The sequence below is a fragment of the Phascolarctos cinereus genome, unplaced genomic scaffold (assembly GCF_003287225.1).
Source record: "Phascolarctos cinereus isolate Bilbo 61053 unplaced genomic scaffold, phaCin_HiC Scaffold_4;HRSCAF=312, whole genome shotgun sequence".
NCBI classification, from domain to species: Eukaryota; Metazoa; Chordata; class Mammalia; order Diprotodontia; family Phascolarctidae; genus Phascolarctos; species Phascolarctos cinereus.
Genome location: NW_027555847.1, coordinates 391,366,376 through 391,379,555, shown reverse-complemented (window position 1 = coordinate 391,379,555; position 13,180 = coordinate 391,366,376). Strand labels below are relative to the sequence as shown.

Sequence of the window (13,180 nt, the reverse complement as noted above, 5' to 3'; positions counted from 1 at the left end):
ACTATAGTAATCTATTATTTGATAAACCCAAAGACCCCAGCTTCTGGGATAAGAACCCACTCTTTGAAAAAAACTGCTGGGAAAACTGGAAAAGAGTATGGCAGAAACTAGGCATAGACCCAAATCTCACACCATATACCAAAATAAAGTCAAAATGGGTTCAGACTTAGATATAAAGGCTGATACCATAAGTAAACTGGGAGAACAAGGAATAGTTTACCTATCAGATCTATGGAGAACAGAAGAATTCATGACCAAACAGGAGATAGAGAACATTATGAAAAGCAAAATGGATAATTTTGATTACATTAAATTGAAAAGTTTTTGCACAAACAAAGCCAATGCAACTAAGATTAGAAGGAAGGTAGAAAATTGGGAAAGAATTTTTACAACCAGTCTCTCTGATAAAGGCCTCATTTCTAAAATATATAGAGAATTAAGACAAATTTATAAGAACACAAGCCATTCCCCAATTGATAAATGGTCAAAGGATATGAACAGACAGTTCTCAGATGAAGAAATTAAAGCCATCTATAGTCATATGAAAAAATGCTCTAAATCGTTATTGATTAGAGAAATGCAAATCAAAACAACTCTGAGGTACCACATCACACCTATCAGATTGGCCAACATGACAAAACAGGAAAATGATAAATGTTGGAGAAGATGTGGGAAAATTGGAACACTAATACATTGTTGGTGGAGTTGTGAAATGATCCAACCATTTTGGAGAACAATTTGGAACTATGCCCAAAGGGCTACAAAAATGTGCATACCCTTTGATCCAGCAATAGCACTTCTAGGGCTATATCCCAAAGAGATCAAACAAATGGGAAAAGGACCCACATGTACAAAAATATTCATAGCAGCTCTTTTTGTGGTGGCAAAGAATTGGAAATTGAGAGGATGCCCATCAATTGGGGAATGGCTGACCAAGTTGTGGTATATGAATGTAATGGAATACTATTGTGCTATAAGAAATGATGAGCAGGCTGACTTCAGAAAAACCTGGAAAGACTTATATGGTCTGATGCTGAGTGAAGTGAGCAGAACCAAGAGGACTTTGTACACAATAACAGCCACGTTATGCAATGACTAAGAATGTTAAACTGAACCCTTCTCAGCATTACGAGGATCTAAGACATCTCTAGAGTCCTTGGTATGGAAAACACTGTCCACATTTAAAGAAGGAACTATGGAAGTCTAATCGCTATCACTTATTTTTACCTTCTGTTGAGTTTTGTTTCATCTTTCTGAGGGTTCCTCCTATTGGTTTTAATTTTTACTTACAACTTCACTAATGTGAAAATATGTTTAATGGGTATGTGAATGTAAAGCCTATATCAGATTGTGCGCCATCTTGGGGAGGGTGGGGGGGAGGAAGGGGGAGAAAAATTTTCAGCTCAAGAGCATATGGAAGTGATTGTTGATAAATCAAAATAAATTAATAAAAACAAAAGACCCTAGATGCTCGGTTCAGCATAAAACTTTGGAGGAAATGAGACAATTTCAAAGACCGAAACACAAACAAACAAAAAAGTTAGTACAAAATGCTCCTGACAAAGTAGAGAGCATTCTTACCTCCTCTTCTTTAGATATCTGAAAAGCCAGTTTATATACACAAATGTCATGATATTTTGAAAACAGGTGATTAAATTCCTTTAGGAATATTTAAATAAATTCATTTAAATAGAACAAAAAATAATGGTGAGAATATTAGTTTAATGGTTTGAATTTGGTTTAACATATAACCTGAAGAGGAAGCATATGTGAGATTAGTTTTTTCCTTCTTCCCTTTCAGGATGACAAGGATTTGGTGCATGAATTTGTTGTGGCTGAAGGTCTGACTTGCTTAATAAAAGTGGGAGCTGAAGCAGACCAGAATTATCAAAACTACATCCTTAGAGGTAAGTAACTGGGATTACTTCCATGACTCTATTGAACAATATTGCTGCTTTTCTTATTTAAGGATTTAATTATCTAATACATTTTTTTCCCAGTCTAAGGTCCATTTTTTACTGGCGTAAGGAACTTCTGATCAGGAAATTCTTCATACCTATGCAGATAGGCAACTGCTTTCCAGCTTGTAGTCATGAAGAATTGCTTGACAAGTTGTGAGTTTCCTGGGATCACACAGCCAGGATGTATCAGATACAGAACTTTAACCCTGACCTTCTTGACTCTGAGACCAGCTTTCTATCCATTCTGTCATGCTGCCATACTACTTAGGGTATTTCCATTTCAGGGTTCATATGGTGCAAAAGAAAAATCTTCATTGTAAGCCACTCCTGCTTACTAGTGTCAAAGATAATTCTATGAGTTTCATAAGTAAGTTCTTTCCTGAACTTTGAGAGAGAAGCATTGCACACTCAAGAGAATCATTAAAATAGTTCTCCTTAGATGAAAGTTTACAATGTTACAGAGCATGTTTCAGTGAAGTTCAGTCTTCACTACATAGGGTGTCCAGGATAAAGGAAGTCAAGATTAGTTCTTGGTATATTGTGCCCAGTGTGGGTAATTTTGGCTTCCTGACAGTCACAAAGAACCCCACACTTGAGGTCATTTTTGCCATTGATGTGTATGGCACCACTGCCTCCATGGCAAAGCAGGGGACTGACTTGTTTTGATAAGGAAAATTTCAACTCTTCATGTTGTTGGGTCTTGGCTAAGGAATAAATCCATGTAATATGTGATTAAAGATCAAGTTGACTAGAATTATAAGGCAGTCAGAACTGAATTGTCCTCACATAGTTCCTGGCATGTCCTTTTCCCACAGCCATTATTATCTTCTCTGCATTGTCATTATCCTCTTACCCAACTATCTGGACTCCTTCTTCCTTCTCTCCTTTCCTCACACTGCCTTGCCCAGAAACCTATGTCAAAGAAAAGAAAAACACAAAGGAAAAATAGAAAACTTTTGAAAAAGTAAACATTAGTGTTTTCTTAGCTTTGTATAAACACATTTAATGTCATGCATGCATTTTGTAACCCATCTCTAGTTGTTCTTCTTCTTTGTTCTGTCTTAGGATAGCAATTCCAAAAGGTCTGGGAATCTGTCTTCCCCCCACTTTTTTTTTTAAGTTCTAGTCTTTTGCCATGCTGATGGTGGAATCTCAATAGAAAGTTTTTAAAGGTTATGCTTTGTTGATAAGCTCTACCATTTATTAATCAAGAAAAATAAACTTGAGATAAGGTGGAGTGGGGGGATGCTAGCCACCCTTGGTTATCTGAAGGGCTATCACATGAAATAGGCATTAAGCTCATTTTGTTTGGCCCCAAAAGGCAGAATAAGGAGCAATGGGTCGAAGAAAATTTAGGCATGATTTAATGAAAAACTTCATAACATTTTTCCAAAAACAAAATGGATTGTCACTGGAAGTAGTAGGTTGCCCTTAACTGGATGTCCTTTAGTTATGTAACACACATATACACATGGATCTGTGTATACGTATTGAGAGAAATTAGTATTATAGTAATATATTAATAACTAATTATTAATTGTGATTCACTGTTTTTCCTCCTATTTTCTGTAAAGACCCAACTCCTGTCAAGGTCAGTCAGTCTCTGAAGCACATGGACCTCACGGAGGGCAGAAATAATTCATGTCCTAAAAGAGTTTACATTCTAATGGGGGAGGCAACATATGTGTATCTACACATATATACACACACATGTATATATACATACATATATGTTTGTGTGTGTGTATATATACAGGTACACTGAGACAAAAACCCCTAAGAGACAGAGTTTATGGGTAATTAATCAATTTATTAATTAGGCTAGGGAGCAATCAATAAATTGATGGTTAGTGGTTTCTCTTGGTAATCAAAGAGGCCAAGGGAGACCCTGCTTTTTTTTCTTTTTGTCCCCAGTGCTTATCACGTGCCTGGAACATAGTGAGCATTTAATGAATACTTATTAACGGTTTTACAAATTGATTGTATCCTTTAACCATTGACATCTCTTTTTCCCTTCTGTTAGATGAGTTTTGAGTAAGTTGAACTAGGGAGAAGGAAATTTTCAATTCTATTTTAAACTAGAATCTGAATTTTAGATATTCTTGTCAGTAGAGAGAATTGCACTGGTCAACATTTTGTCAAATTGTATGAAAACATAGAAGGCATACTTATCAAAAGCTGGACAGAGTAACTAAATGCCATGACATAATCAAAATTCTAAACGATCTAAACAGTCTAAAATGATTGATTTTACTCGTATAGAGGAACTCCCATGGTAGGAAAGCCCCTCCTGATTCAGGGTGGCATCTTTTTTTACCACGTAGAGTCTTGGAGAGTTGCCAATTGTACCGAAACTGTTGAATGAAAGGTGAAATGTCTTGCTCGGCGTCAGACAGCCAGGATATGTTAGAGGCAGGATTGACCCCAGGTCATCCTGGCTGTGAGATCATTTCTTTATCCAATATACCACACTGCCTTTTCTAAAATAATTAGCATTGAACAGAATAAATATAAGCAATAAGTTGCAAGTTATTTAGGGGGAGCAGTTCTATGAAGAAATAACATTACTGAGGATGCATTTGATGTGTATTGGGTATACGATCACTAGTGTAATCTATTCTTTCTAAAAAATTGGTGATTCAACATTTCTACCTTAAGTCTAATCATTACATTATTATATTTTGGGTTTCAAAGAATTTCCAATGCCTGGAAATAGGAGGCCTCCCCAGCACATCAATTTGACAGTAAATATGAACACACCCAACTGAGGTATACTTAGGTTACAGAATAGATTGGTGTAGGTGCTGTACTCTGAAATTAATTGACTTGTGTCTAAATAATTGATCGTAGTTAGAGGCAATTTATTTCTTGATTATTGTATTTTTATGTTGCCCTTTAATGAATGTTCGAGTGAAGTAGATTCTGAAGAATTTAAATGATCAGTTTGTGTCTTTGGGTTTAACATAGAGAAATTAAGATCTTTCTTAGTATTCCTGTTTTGTAATTTGTGATTTACCCTTGTTTCTTCCAAATAGAGTTTCATAAATCTGTTTCTTTGTGTTTAAACCGGCAGCTCAGTGCATTGAAAGATAATCATATTTGTAATTGTGGAAAACACATGCCCACCTTGAATTATTCCACTAGTTAGGCAGCCACCAGGCAATTTTTGGTGTGATTGGTTTTTAAAAATGTTTAATATTAAGCTAATTCCTAAAAGTATAGTCAGAATTTATGTCCAACTGTGGGCGTATATAGGAGTATACATGGATCTTTTGCCCACAGTTCTATGAAGAAATAACATTTGTAGAATCTTTACTATTTTCCCACATCTGTTTTTAGAACACTTTGAATTTATCTTTCTTCTCCTTCCCCTTCCCCCACCCTGAAAATTTTAAAGCTATTACTTCAGATTCTATGTCAGCTCTTTTCTAGTTCCAGGAATCTCGGTATGCTTTCAGTTTAAGGTTGTATCTGCAGAGAGATAAAAATAGGTTTTGAATTATAGTGTAACCAAGCTTCTTCAAACGTGAGTAGACCTTTAAGAAGAACATTGAAAGTACAAGTAAAAATAACATTTATCTGTCTTATTATTTTTGGATGACTCTAGTGGTTACTCTAAAGCTTTCATGATAACCATGTACTTAATATAAATCTAATACGGTATTTCGTTAGCTCATGGCTATGGTAATTGAAGTGAAACATTTGAAATTGCTTAGAAAAGAAGTGCATATATTTTATGGAATTCACATATTAATATGCTGATGTTTACATATGAATGTTCAAGAGAATGCAAATTCTCCTAAACCACTTCATCCAGCCAGTCCCATACTATGCTTCTCATGCCATCCAGCCATGAGCTAGGAAATGATGGCCTACATCATTGCCTCATCGCTGCTACGAGACACTGTTACTCTTTATACTTTTTTCTCTTAGAAAAAACAAATTAATATTGGTCCAGCCATTGGAAAGGACTTGATAATCAACTGTCCTGTGGCTCTGCTTACAATCCCTGGTACTTTCCAGACCCAAGCTGTCCTCTCCAGCCATCACTTTCCCACGTGTGGAGCCATCCCCTGTTAGAGTATAAGTAGGGATTGCATCATGTTTGCCTTTATGTTCCTGTAGCGCCCAGCATATAGTAAGTTTGTTGTTGTAGTTGAGTCATTTTTTTCAGTCACATCTGGCTCTTTGTGACCCCATTTGGAGTTTTCTTGGCAAAGATACTAGAGTGGTTTGCCATTTCCTTCTCCAGCTCCTACTATAAATAAGGAAATTGAGGCACACAGAGTTAAGTGACTTGCCTAGGAACACATAACTAGTAAGTGTTTGAGGCCAGATTTGAACTCAGGAAGATGAGTTTTGCTGATTCCAGGCCCAGTGCTTTGCACTATGGCATCACCTAGTTGCCCTAACATAGTAAGTACTTCATTTTTATTAATAGCATATTCTTTACATGAATGAATGTATGTATGTATGTATGTATACACACAGCTATGTCCCAGTGGATCTGTGATCTCATTGAAATAGGTATCTTCCAGTTATGCAAATCTTAGCCCATGCTCAGTTTCTCTGGAATCTTTGCGTCTCCCTTCCCATCAGCCCTCTACAGAAAGACTACCCAACATACTGGAGGCCTTTCTCTAAGTCTTACAACATTCTGTGTGTACCAGTATTACTTTTTGCTTCTCACTATATGATGAACCTCACCTCCTTAATGGTTACAGATTTATTGCACAATAGCCTTTTCTACTCTCGGAGCACTTAGCTTTTTTTTTATACTAATATTCTAATTTGCTGGGCAGCTTGATGATTCAGTGGCTAGAGTGAAAGGCCTGGAGTCAGAAAGACCTGGATTCATATCTGGCCCAGGCACTTAGTAGCTGAGTGATCCTGAGCAACTCATTTAACTTGTCTTTGCTTAAATCCACCGGAAAAGGAAATAGCAAACCACTCTGGAAAATCTGATGGGCAGTAGTGTCCATGCTCACAAGTCAGGGAGAGTTAGACGCGACTGACCAACAGCAATTCTCATTTGTATTATACATATACATCTTATTACACCAACTGGTTTGCAGACACATAGTATACATTCCATAGCTATAATGAACTGAAATGAATTGAATTGAAAGAGGTTGTATCTTATTTACTTTTCTGTTTCCTCCCTGTACTCATCTTAGTGCAGTACAGCATAATCTAGCGAAAGGACTGTTGGACAGGGAATTGGAAAACTTGGGGTTTACTTCAGGCACTGCCGCTAAACAGCTTTCTGACCTTAGGAAAAGCTTTAGAATTGTAAGATCACAGATTTAGAACTGGTCATCCGAGCCTTTTAGTTTACTGATGAGCAAACTGAGGCCCAGTAAAGTTAAACGCCTTTCCCAAGGTCATCCAATGATGAAGTAGCTGAGTTGTGACTTTGACAAGCCATTTTAATTGGTCTTATTTTTCTGTTTTACTCTTTTCCTCATTGTAAAATGAGGGAGTTAGATTACATTATTTCTAATATCCCTTTCTATTTGGACACTCTACCATTTTGATATAGTAAATCACTTATGTGTGTGTTCATATAAACAGATATATTGCATTTTATTTCTTCTTTCCTGTGAGGTGATACCTGAGTGAAGCCTTGAAGGGTGTCAGGAGTTCTAAATTGTGAGGAGTGAGGGCACTGAAGGATGAGAGGCAGATTCTATGTCCTCATGCCCCATACTAATTAGCTCAGCAAGTTCCTATCATTTATGCCATACAGAAGGCCAGGAAATACCTGAAGGAATTTATCCAAATTGTAAATGACTTTACACTTGGAAATTCAGTTTGAAGAAAAAGTACTGCTGATGTCATGTGGAACATAGTAATTGAAATTGGAGTTATGGGTGTTATTTATCAAACCTATACAGGCTGGTACCTGCTTGTGAGCTGATTGTTAAATTTTCAGTGAGAGCATTTTTATCTCTGGAATGGATAAATGCTATAAATCAGAACTTGATTTATTATTTGGTTGATTTTCTAGACTTAATAAAGTGATGGGAAAATGTTAACAGGGCAGATTAAATTTACAAGTGTGTAGAACAGTTTTTAGGAGGAACTTCAGCAGCCATGTAAACTAACCCATATACAAAAGGAATCTCCATTGTAAGATACTTGACAAGTGGTCATTCATGACACTTTGCATCCTCAATGCTTGGTATGGATTTTGGTTTGAATTTTAGGAAAAGGAGGAAAATTTTCCTGCAGTCATTTAATTCCTTGTCACTTAGATTCACTCTGTTTCTAATTACACAATGCAATGCTAGAGATTCTGGTTAACTTTGATTAATGAGTGTGTAGGGGTGGTGGTGAGGTAGGGGTGATGGGGGCTTGCAGCCCATCCCGTGGAGCATGCATAATGATGAGCCTATGCTGTGGCCACTTCTTTCAGGATGTGTGCTTGGGTCTATGTGCAACCAGACGTTTCTGCCTGCTGTGGGTGTACTGCATAGCGCCCCTCACCCAAGAGGGAGTTAGAGTTGAGTCAAATAAGATTGACCACTGACTAGCAAGAATTGCCCACTCAGATTTTAAAGGGATAGGCAACTTCTTTATTCCTCTAGTATCTTCTTCCCCTCATCCTTCAGGAAGGAGTAAGGGGCTGGTAGCCAGTATCCCATCAGTCCCAAATCCCACTGTCCTGTAGTCAGAGCCTACCAGCATTCTGGAAGGAGGGAGCAGAGGAGCAGGCATCCGGAAAATCAGCTCATTCCTTTCTGTCATCTTTATTCCTGTGTGGTACATACAAGATGGATGGTCTTCTGGCTTCTTTCTCAGAAGTCTCCAGAAGTGAAGCTCAAAAAGATGTCACTAAACTGGTGAACTCTCTGAGAGAGTATCTATTTGTCATTTTTAGAGTCTGACCTCTCTATGACAATGCTTTCTGGGAACCAAGGATTACAAATATAATTTGTTATAATATAATTATAATAAAATATAATTACAACATAATACATAATGATAAAATATTAATATAATATAATTTATTATAATATAGTGTGTGTATACATGTGTGTGCATATATATACATATATATTTATATATAATAGTTTGACATAACTTTTAACATGGTGAGATTTTGTTTAACCACTACATAATGAATATTCTTAATCAATACTATAGGGAAACAAAGCCAATCTCATATCCTCTTCTGCATCATTAGCAATGAAGTATTATGATACTGTAACAATATTAACCAGAGGGGAGATATTAGTCACTATATTCAGATGTTATTTTTTCAAGTTTTGTTCTAATTTTTGAAATTATATTAAAGCACTGACAAACCTACCTTCTGTCTTTGAAGAGGTGGGGGACTATAGGTGTGAACCATTGTATCTATTGACAGTCTCGGTTGTAAGGCTTATAGATTTAGCTGAACTGCTTTCCTGACTCCTTGCTTTCATTCTTTGTTATAAGGTTTGGCCCTCTGGTGATGGGATGGCTAGGAAGATATTTAGAAAGAGAAGTGGTATTTTAATAATAATAATAACAAAAGATATAAATGCATTTTTTAAATTGCCAAAATATTCTATTGATCCGAGTATAGGTTTTACACTTCAAATGAGATCTCTTTGAAAGAAATACATAATACTCATACACATACAGAGTTTGACTGACTGAAAACAACAGTAATTATAGTCTGCACTTAGTAAAGCTAGATTTTTTGGGAAAAGATAACATGTATTTGGAACCAATGAGATTCACTGGATACTTCTGTTAAATAACCATGCTCCTGAAGACTCTAAGAATACTTTGGTATTTGGAATTGTAGTCAACTCCTGTTATTAAGCTAATCAAAACATTTAATTTACAACATGTAGTCTTAGACAAAAATACTGAACAATTTATTTTTGCTTGAACTAAGGCTATAGGACTTGCAAATGCACTACTGGGTGGCATTCTAAGGGAACAGTCAGATTGTTCTTTAGGTTGGAAAATGTCCCCACGTGTCCCTCCCACTGGATCTAGAAAACAGAATTCCAGTCTTGTCATTCACCCACAGGGTATCATAGCCTTATATGCAGACTAAATGGAATGCTTGTTTATCTAGACAGGAACGGAAACTGACATGACTTCTAATCTAGGATTACTCATTTAATGTCCACATTGCAATTTACAGAGTCATCGAGTCTCAGTTATAAAATACCTTTTCACATTAGCACTGCTGATAATTACATAGGACTGTTGTGGAATTCAGAAATAAGGAAAGAGAATTATATATTTCCTTGTTATCAGTCCTGCTGATACCAGAAGGTTTTGTGTTACTATTTGGGAGCTAGAGTGGGATTAGTAGCTCTGGGTTCAATATCAGCTACTTCTACTTCCTCTCTATGTGATCCTGGGCAAGACGCTTCACATCTGAGAAGTAACGATAAAAATGTCATCTAAACCTGTCTCACAGGCCTGTGGTGAGGAGATGATAAGATCATAGATCCTTCATATAGGCCTAGGGGAAGTTATGACTTGGTCAGCTAAATAGCACTGTAGATAGATAGGGTGTTGGCTTGGAGTTGGGTTCAGTGTTGTCTTCCAGAAGACATGAGTTCAAATCCAGCCTCAGACATGTACTAGCTGGATGACTCTGGGCAAATCATTTTACCTCTTTTAGTTTTAGTTTTCTCATCTGTAAAAGGAGGTTATCATAGCACCTACTTCCCAGGGTTGTTGTGAGGAGAAAATGAGATTAGGCAGCTAGGTGGTAAGGTAAACATAATGTTGGCCTTGGACTCAGGAAAACCTGAGCTCAAATCCTACCTCAGACATTTGCTAGCTGCGTACTCTGGACAAGTTACTTAACCTCTGCCTGACTCAGTTTCCTCAATTTTCAAGTGGGGAAAGAAGTAGTACCTGCCTTCCAGGGTTATTATAAGGATCACATGAAATAATATTCTTAAAGTGCTTAGCACAGTGCCTGGTACACAGTAGGTAGTTGATAAATGTTTCCTCCCTCCCTCCCTTCCTTCCCTTCCTTCTTTCCGCTCTCCCTCTCTTCCTCCCCTTTTTCTCCTTCCTTCCTTCCTTCCTTCCTTCCTTCCTTCCTTCCTTCCTTCCTTCTTCCTTCCTTCCTTCCTTCCTTCCTTCCTTCCTTCCTTCCTTCCTTCCTTCCTTCCTTCCTTCCTTCCTTCTTCCCTCCCTTCTTTCTTCCAACACACAGATCATTTGTTAAAGGTGAGCTCTGAACCCAAGTACTCTGACTAGAGCCAATATTTACTGTCTAAATGTATGTATTCATGTATATAATATATGCAAATATGTATTTGTGATGTTCTTTATAACTATAAAATACTGTAGAAATATAAGCTGTGATTATCATTTTGCTTGCATAAAAATGAAACTTTGGTTTGAGTGTAGATTTTTCTGCCTTATTGGATTTCCATGAAAGGTGATACTTTGGGCCAAGCTGATCCTGTGAAAAAATGAATACACTGAAGCATGACAAATACTTATCTTTTAATTACTGAGCAATGAACAGCTGGTCCTAAGTGTCTGCCTCCTGTCCTTGGAGAATCTTTCTAGAAGCTGCATTATTGTTTTTTTTCAAATTTTACAAATTGGATTTGTAAATGTTATGTGAATGCAGTCTGAGGTAAGAAGAAATTAAAGAAATTCCAGTATTTCCAAATTAATAGGGAGGTAGCATGATGTGGTGGGAGCATGCTATATTTGGATTCAGAGGAGTCAGCCCAAATTCTAGTTCTACCACTTACTTTCTCTGTGACCTTGGGAAAGATATTGAACCTTACTGGGTCTCAGCTCTTCATCTGTAAAATTAGAGGGTTATTGTAGGTGGACTCTAAGTTCCTTCCAGCTCTGAATCTATGATTCTATACCTTTGTAAACCCATGCATTTATAACCCTTAGCTCCTGGGTTGCTTCACAGAGAGCATTGCCTTAGAGGCATAGGACCCTAGAAACCATTTAAGTATTTTCTTTTTGGACTCGGCTTTTGGAGGCTCCTGGAAGAGAGAAGCCAGAAGAGATCTTCCATCTTGTGTTTGCCCCAAAAGAGGAGGTGCAATGAGAAGGACTGAGTAGCATGTCTGATTTCTGGATGCCTGGTCCTCTCTTCCTCTCCAGGATGCTGGTAGGCCATGGCCCCAGGACAGTACTAACTACAGCTGATGAAATATTCACTATTGCCTGCTTCCTGAAGGAGAGCAGAAGTCTCTCCCTTGAAAGTCTACTGAATGAGCAGCTCTTGCTGTCCATTGGTTCCCTGCTCACTGAGTGGAGGCCAATGGCACGTGGGGACCAGCCAGAAGCCTCTGGTTGTACAAGAGGCCAAAGTACAGATCTCCTTTGAAGTTGCCAAAACAAAGATTCAATTCTATTCATGTTCCAAGTTGTGGTTCTGAAGGCCCATCTTCAATCATATTTCACTGTGTGTGTGTGTGTGTGTGTGTGTGTGTGTAACTCCAATACAACACCTTCCCTCTTGCTACCATATTTAGTATATAAATTAAGCTTCTAGTGTTAAACTTTGTGACTCTCTCCTCCCAAATGTTGTATTTTAACTTTAATTTTTTAATTATTTATTTTTTGCAAGGCAATTGGGGTTAAGTGACTTAAGTCACACAACTAGTAAGTGTCAAGTGTCTGAGGCTGGATTTGAATTTAGGTCCTCCTAATTTCAGGGCTGGTGCTCTATCCACTATACCATCTAGCTGCCCCCAAATATTGTATTTTAAAAATTTGATGTGACTGCTGAGCTTCTCCCCTCTAGATCTTATATAGTTACTAACCCCTTCCAATGCTAGCTTTTGTTTGCTTAAGTTAAGTGTATGTCAAAATGAAACTTTTTATCAAAACACATTCAGTCCAACCTGGATTCTGGGTCTTACACACACACACACACACACACACACACACACACACACATATACACATATTTATGTCATGCATTATTAACTTGGTTTCCACCAGGACCACGTTAAAAAAATTATACAACATGTGCTTTAAAGGTTTTATTGTATTTCGCAGTTTGGGGATGGGGCAGAGATCCTACCTAACTGTACATTTTCATTTTGGAGGGGGAATGGATAAGTGATAAAATTAAAGTTTTCTTAGGATATCTTTGGACCTGAAAGGGAACTTAGAAGTCATCTGGTCCAATGTCTTCATTTTACTGATGAGGAAACTTGAGGCCCATGTTTTATTGAAATGAAATATAGAAAACGAGGCAATTGACTTAT

The 13,180-nt window shown here is 37.4% G+C and overlaps 1 protein-coding gene across 7 annotated transcripts in view; it reads left to right on the top strand.

The window, feature by feature from the left end:
- Positions 1-13,180, top strand: part of FHOD3 (formin homology 2 domain containing 3) — a 717,939-nt gene that overhangs the window by 367,019 nt on the left and 337,740 nt on the right. For all 7 annotated transcript variants that reach the window (XM_020985701.2, XM_020985700.2, XM_020985699.2 and 4 more), the window contains exon 5: positions 1,802-1,907. In XM_020985701.2, the coding sequence (XP_020841360.1) occupies positions 1,802-1,907 (106 nt within the window). The remainder of the gene's footprint in view (positions 1-1,801; positions 1,908-13,180) is intronic.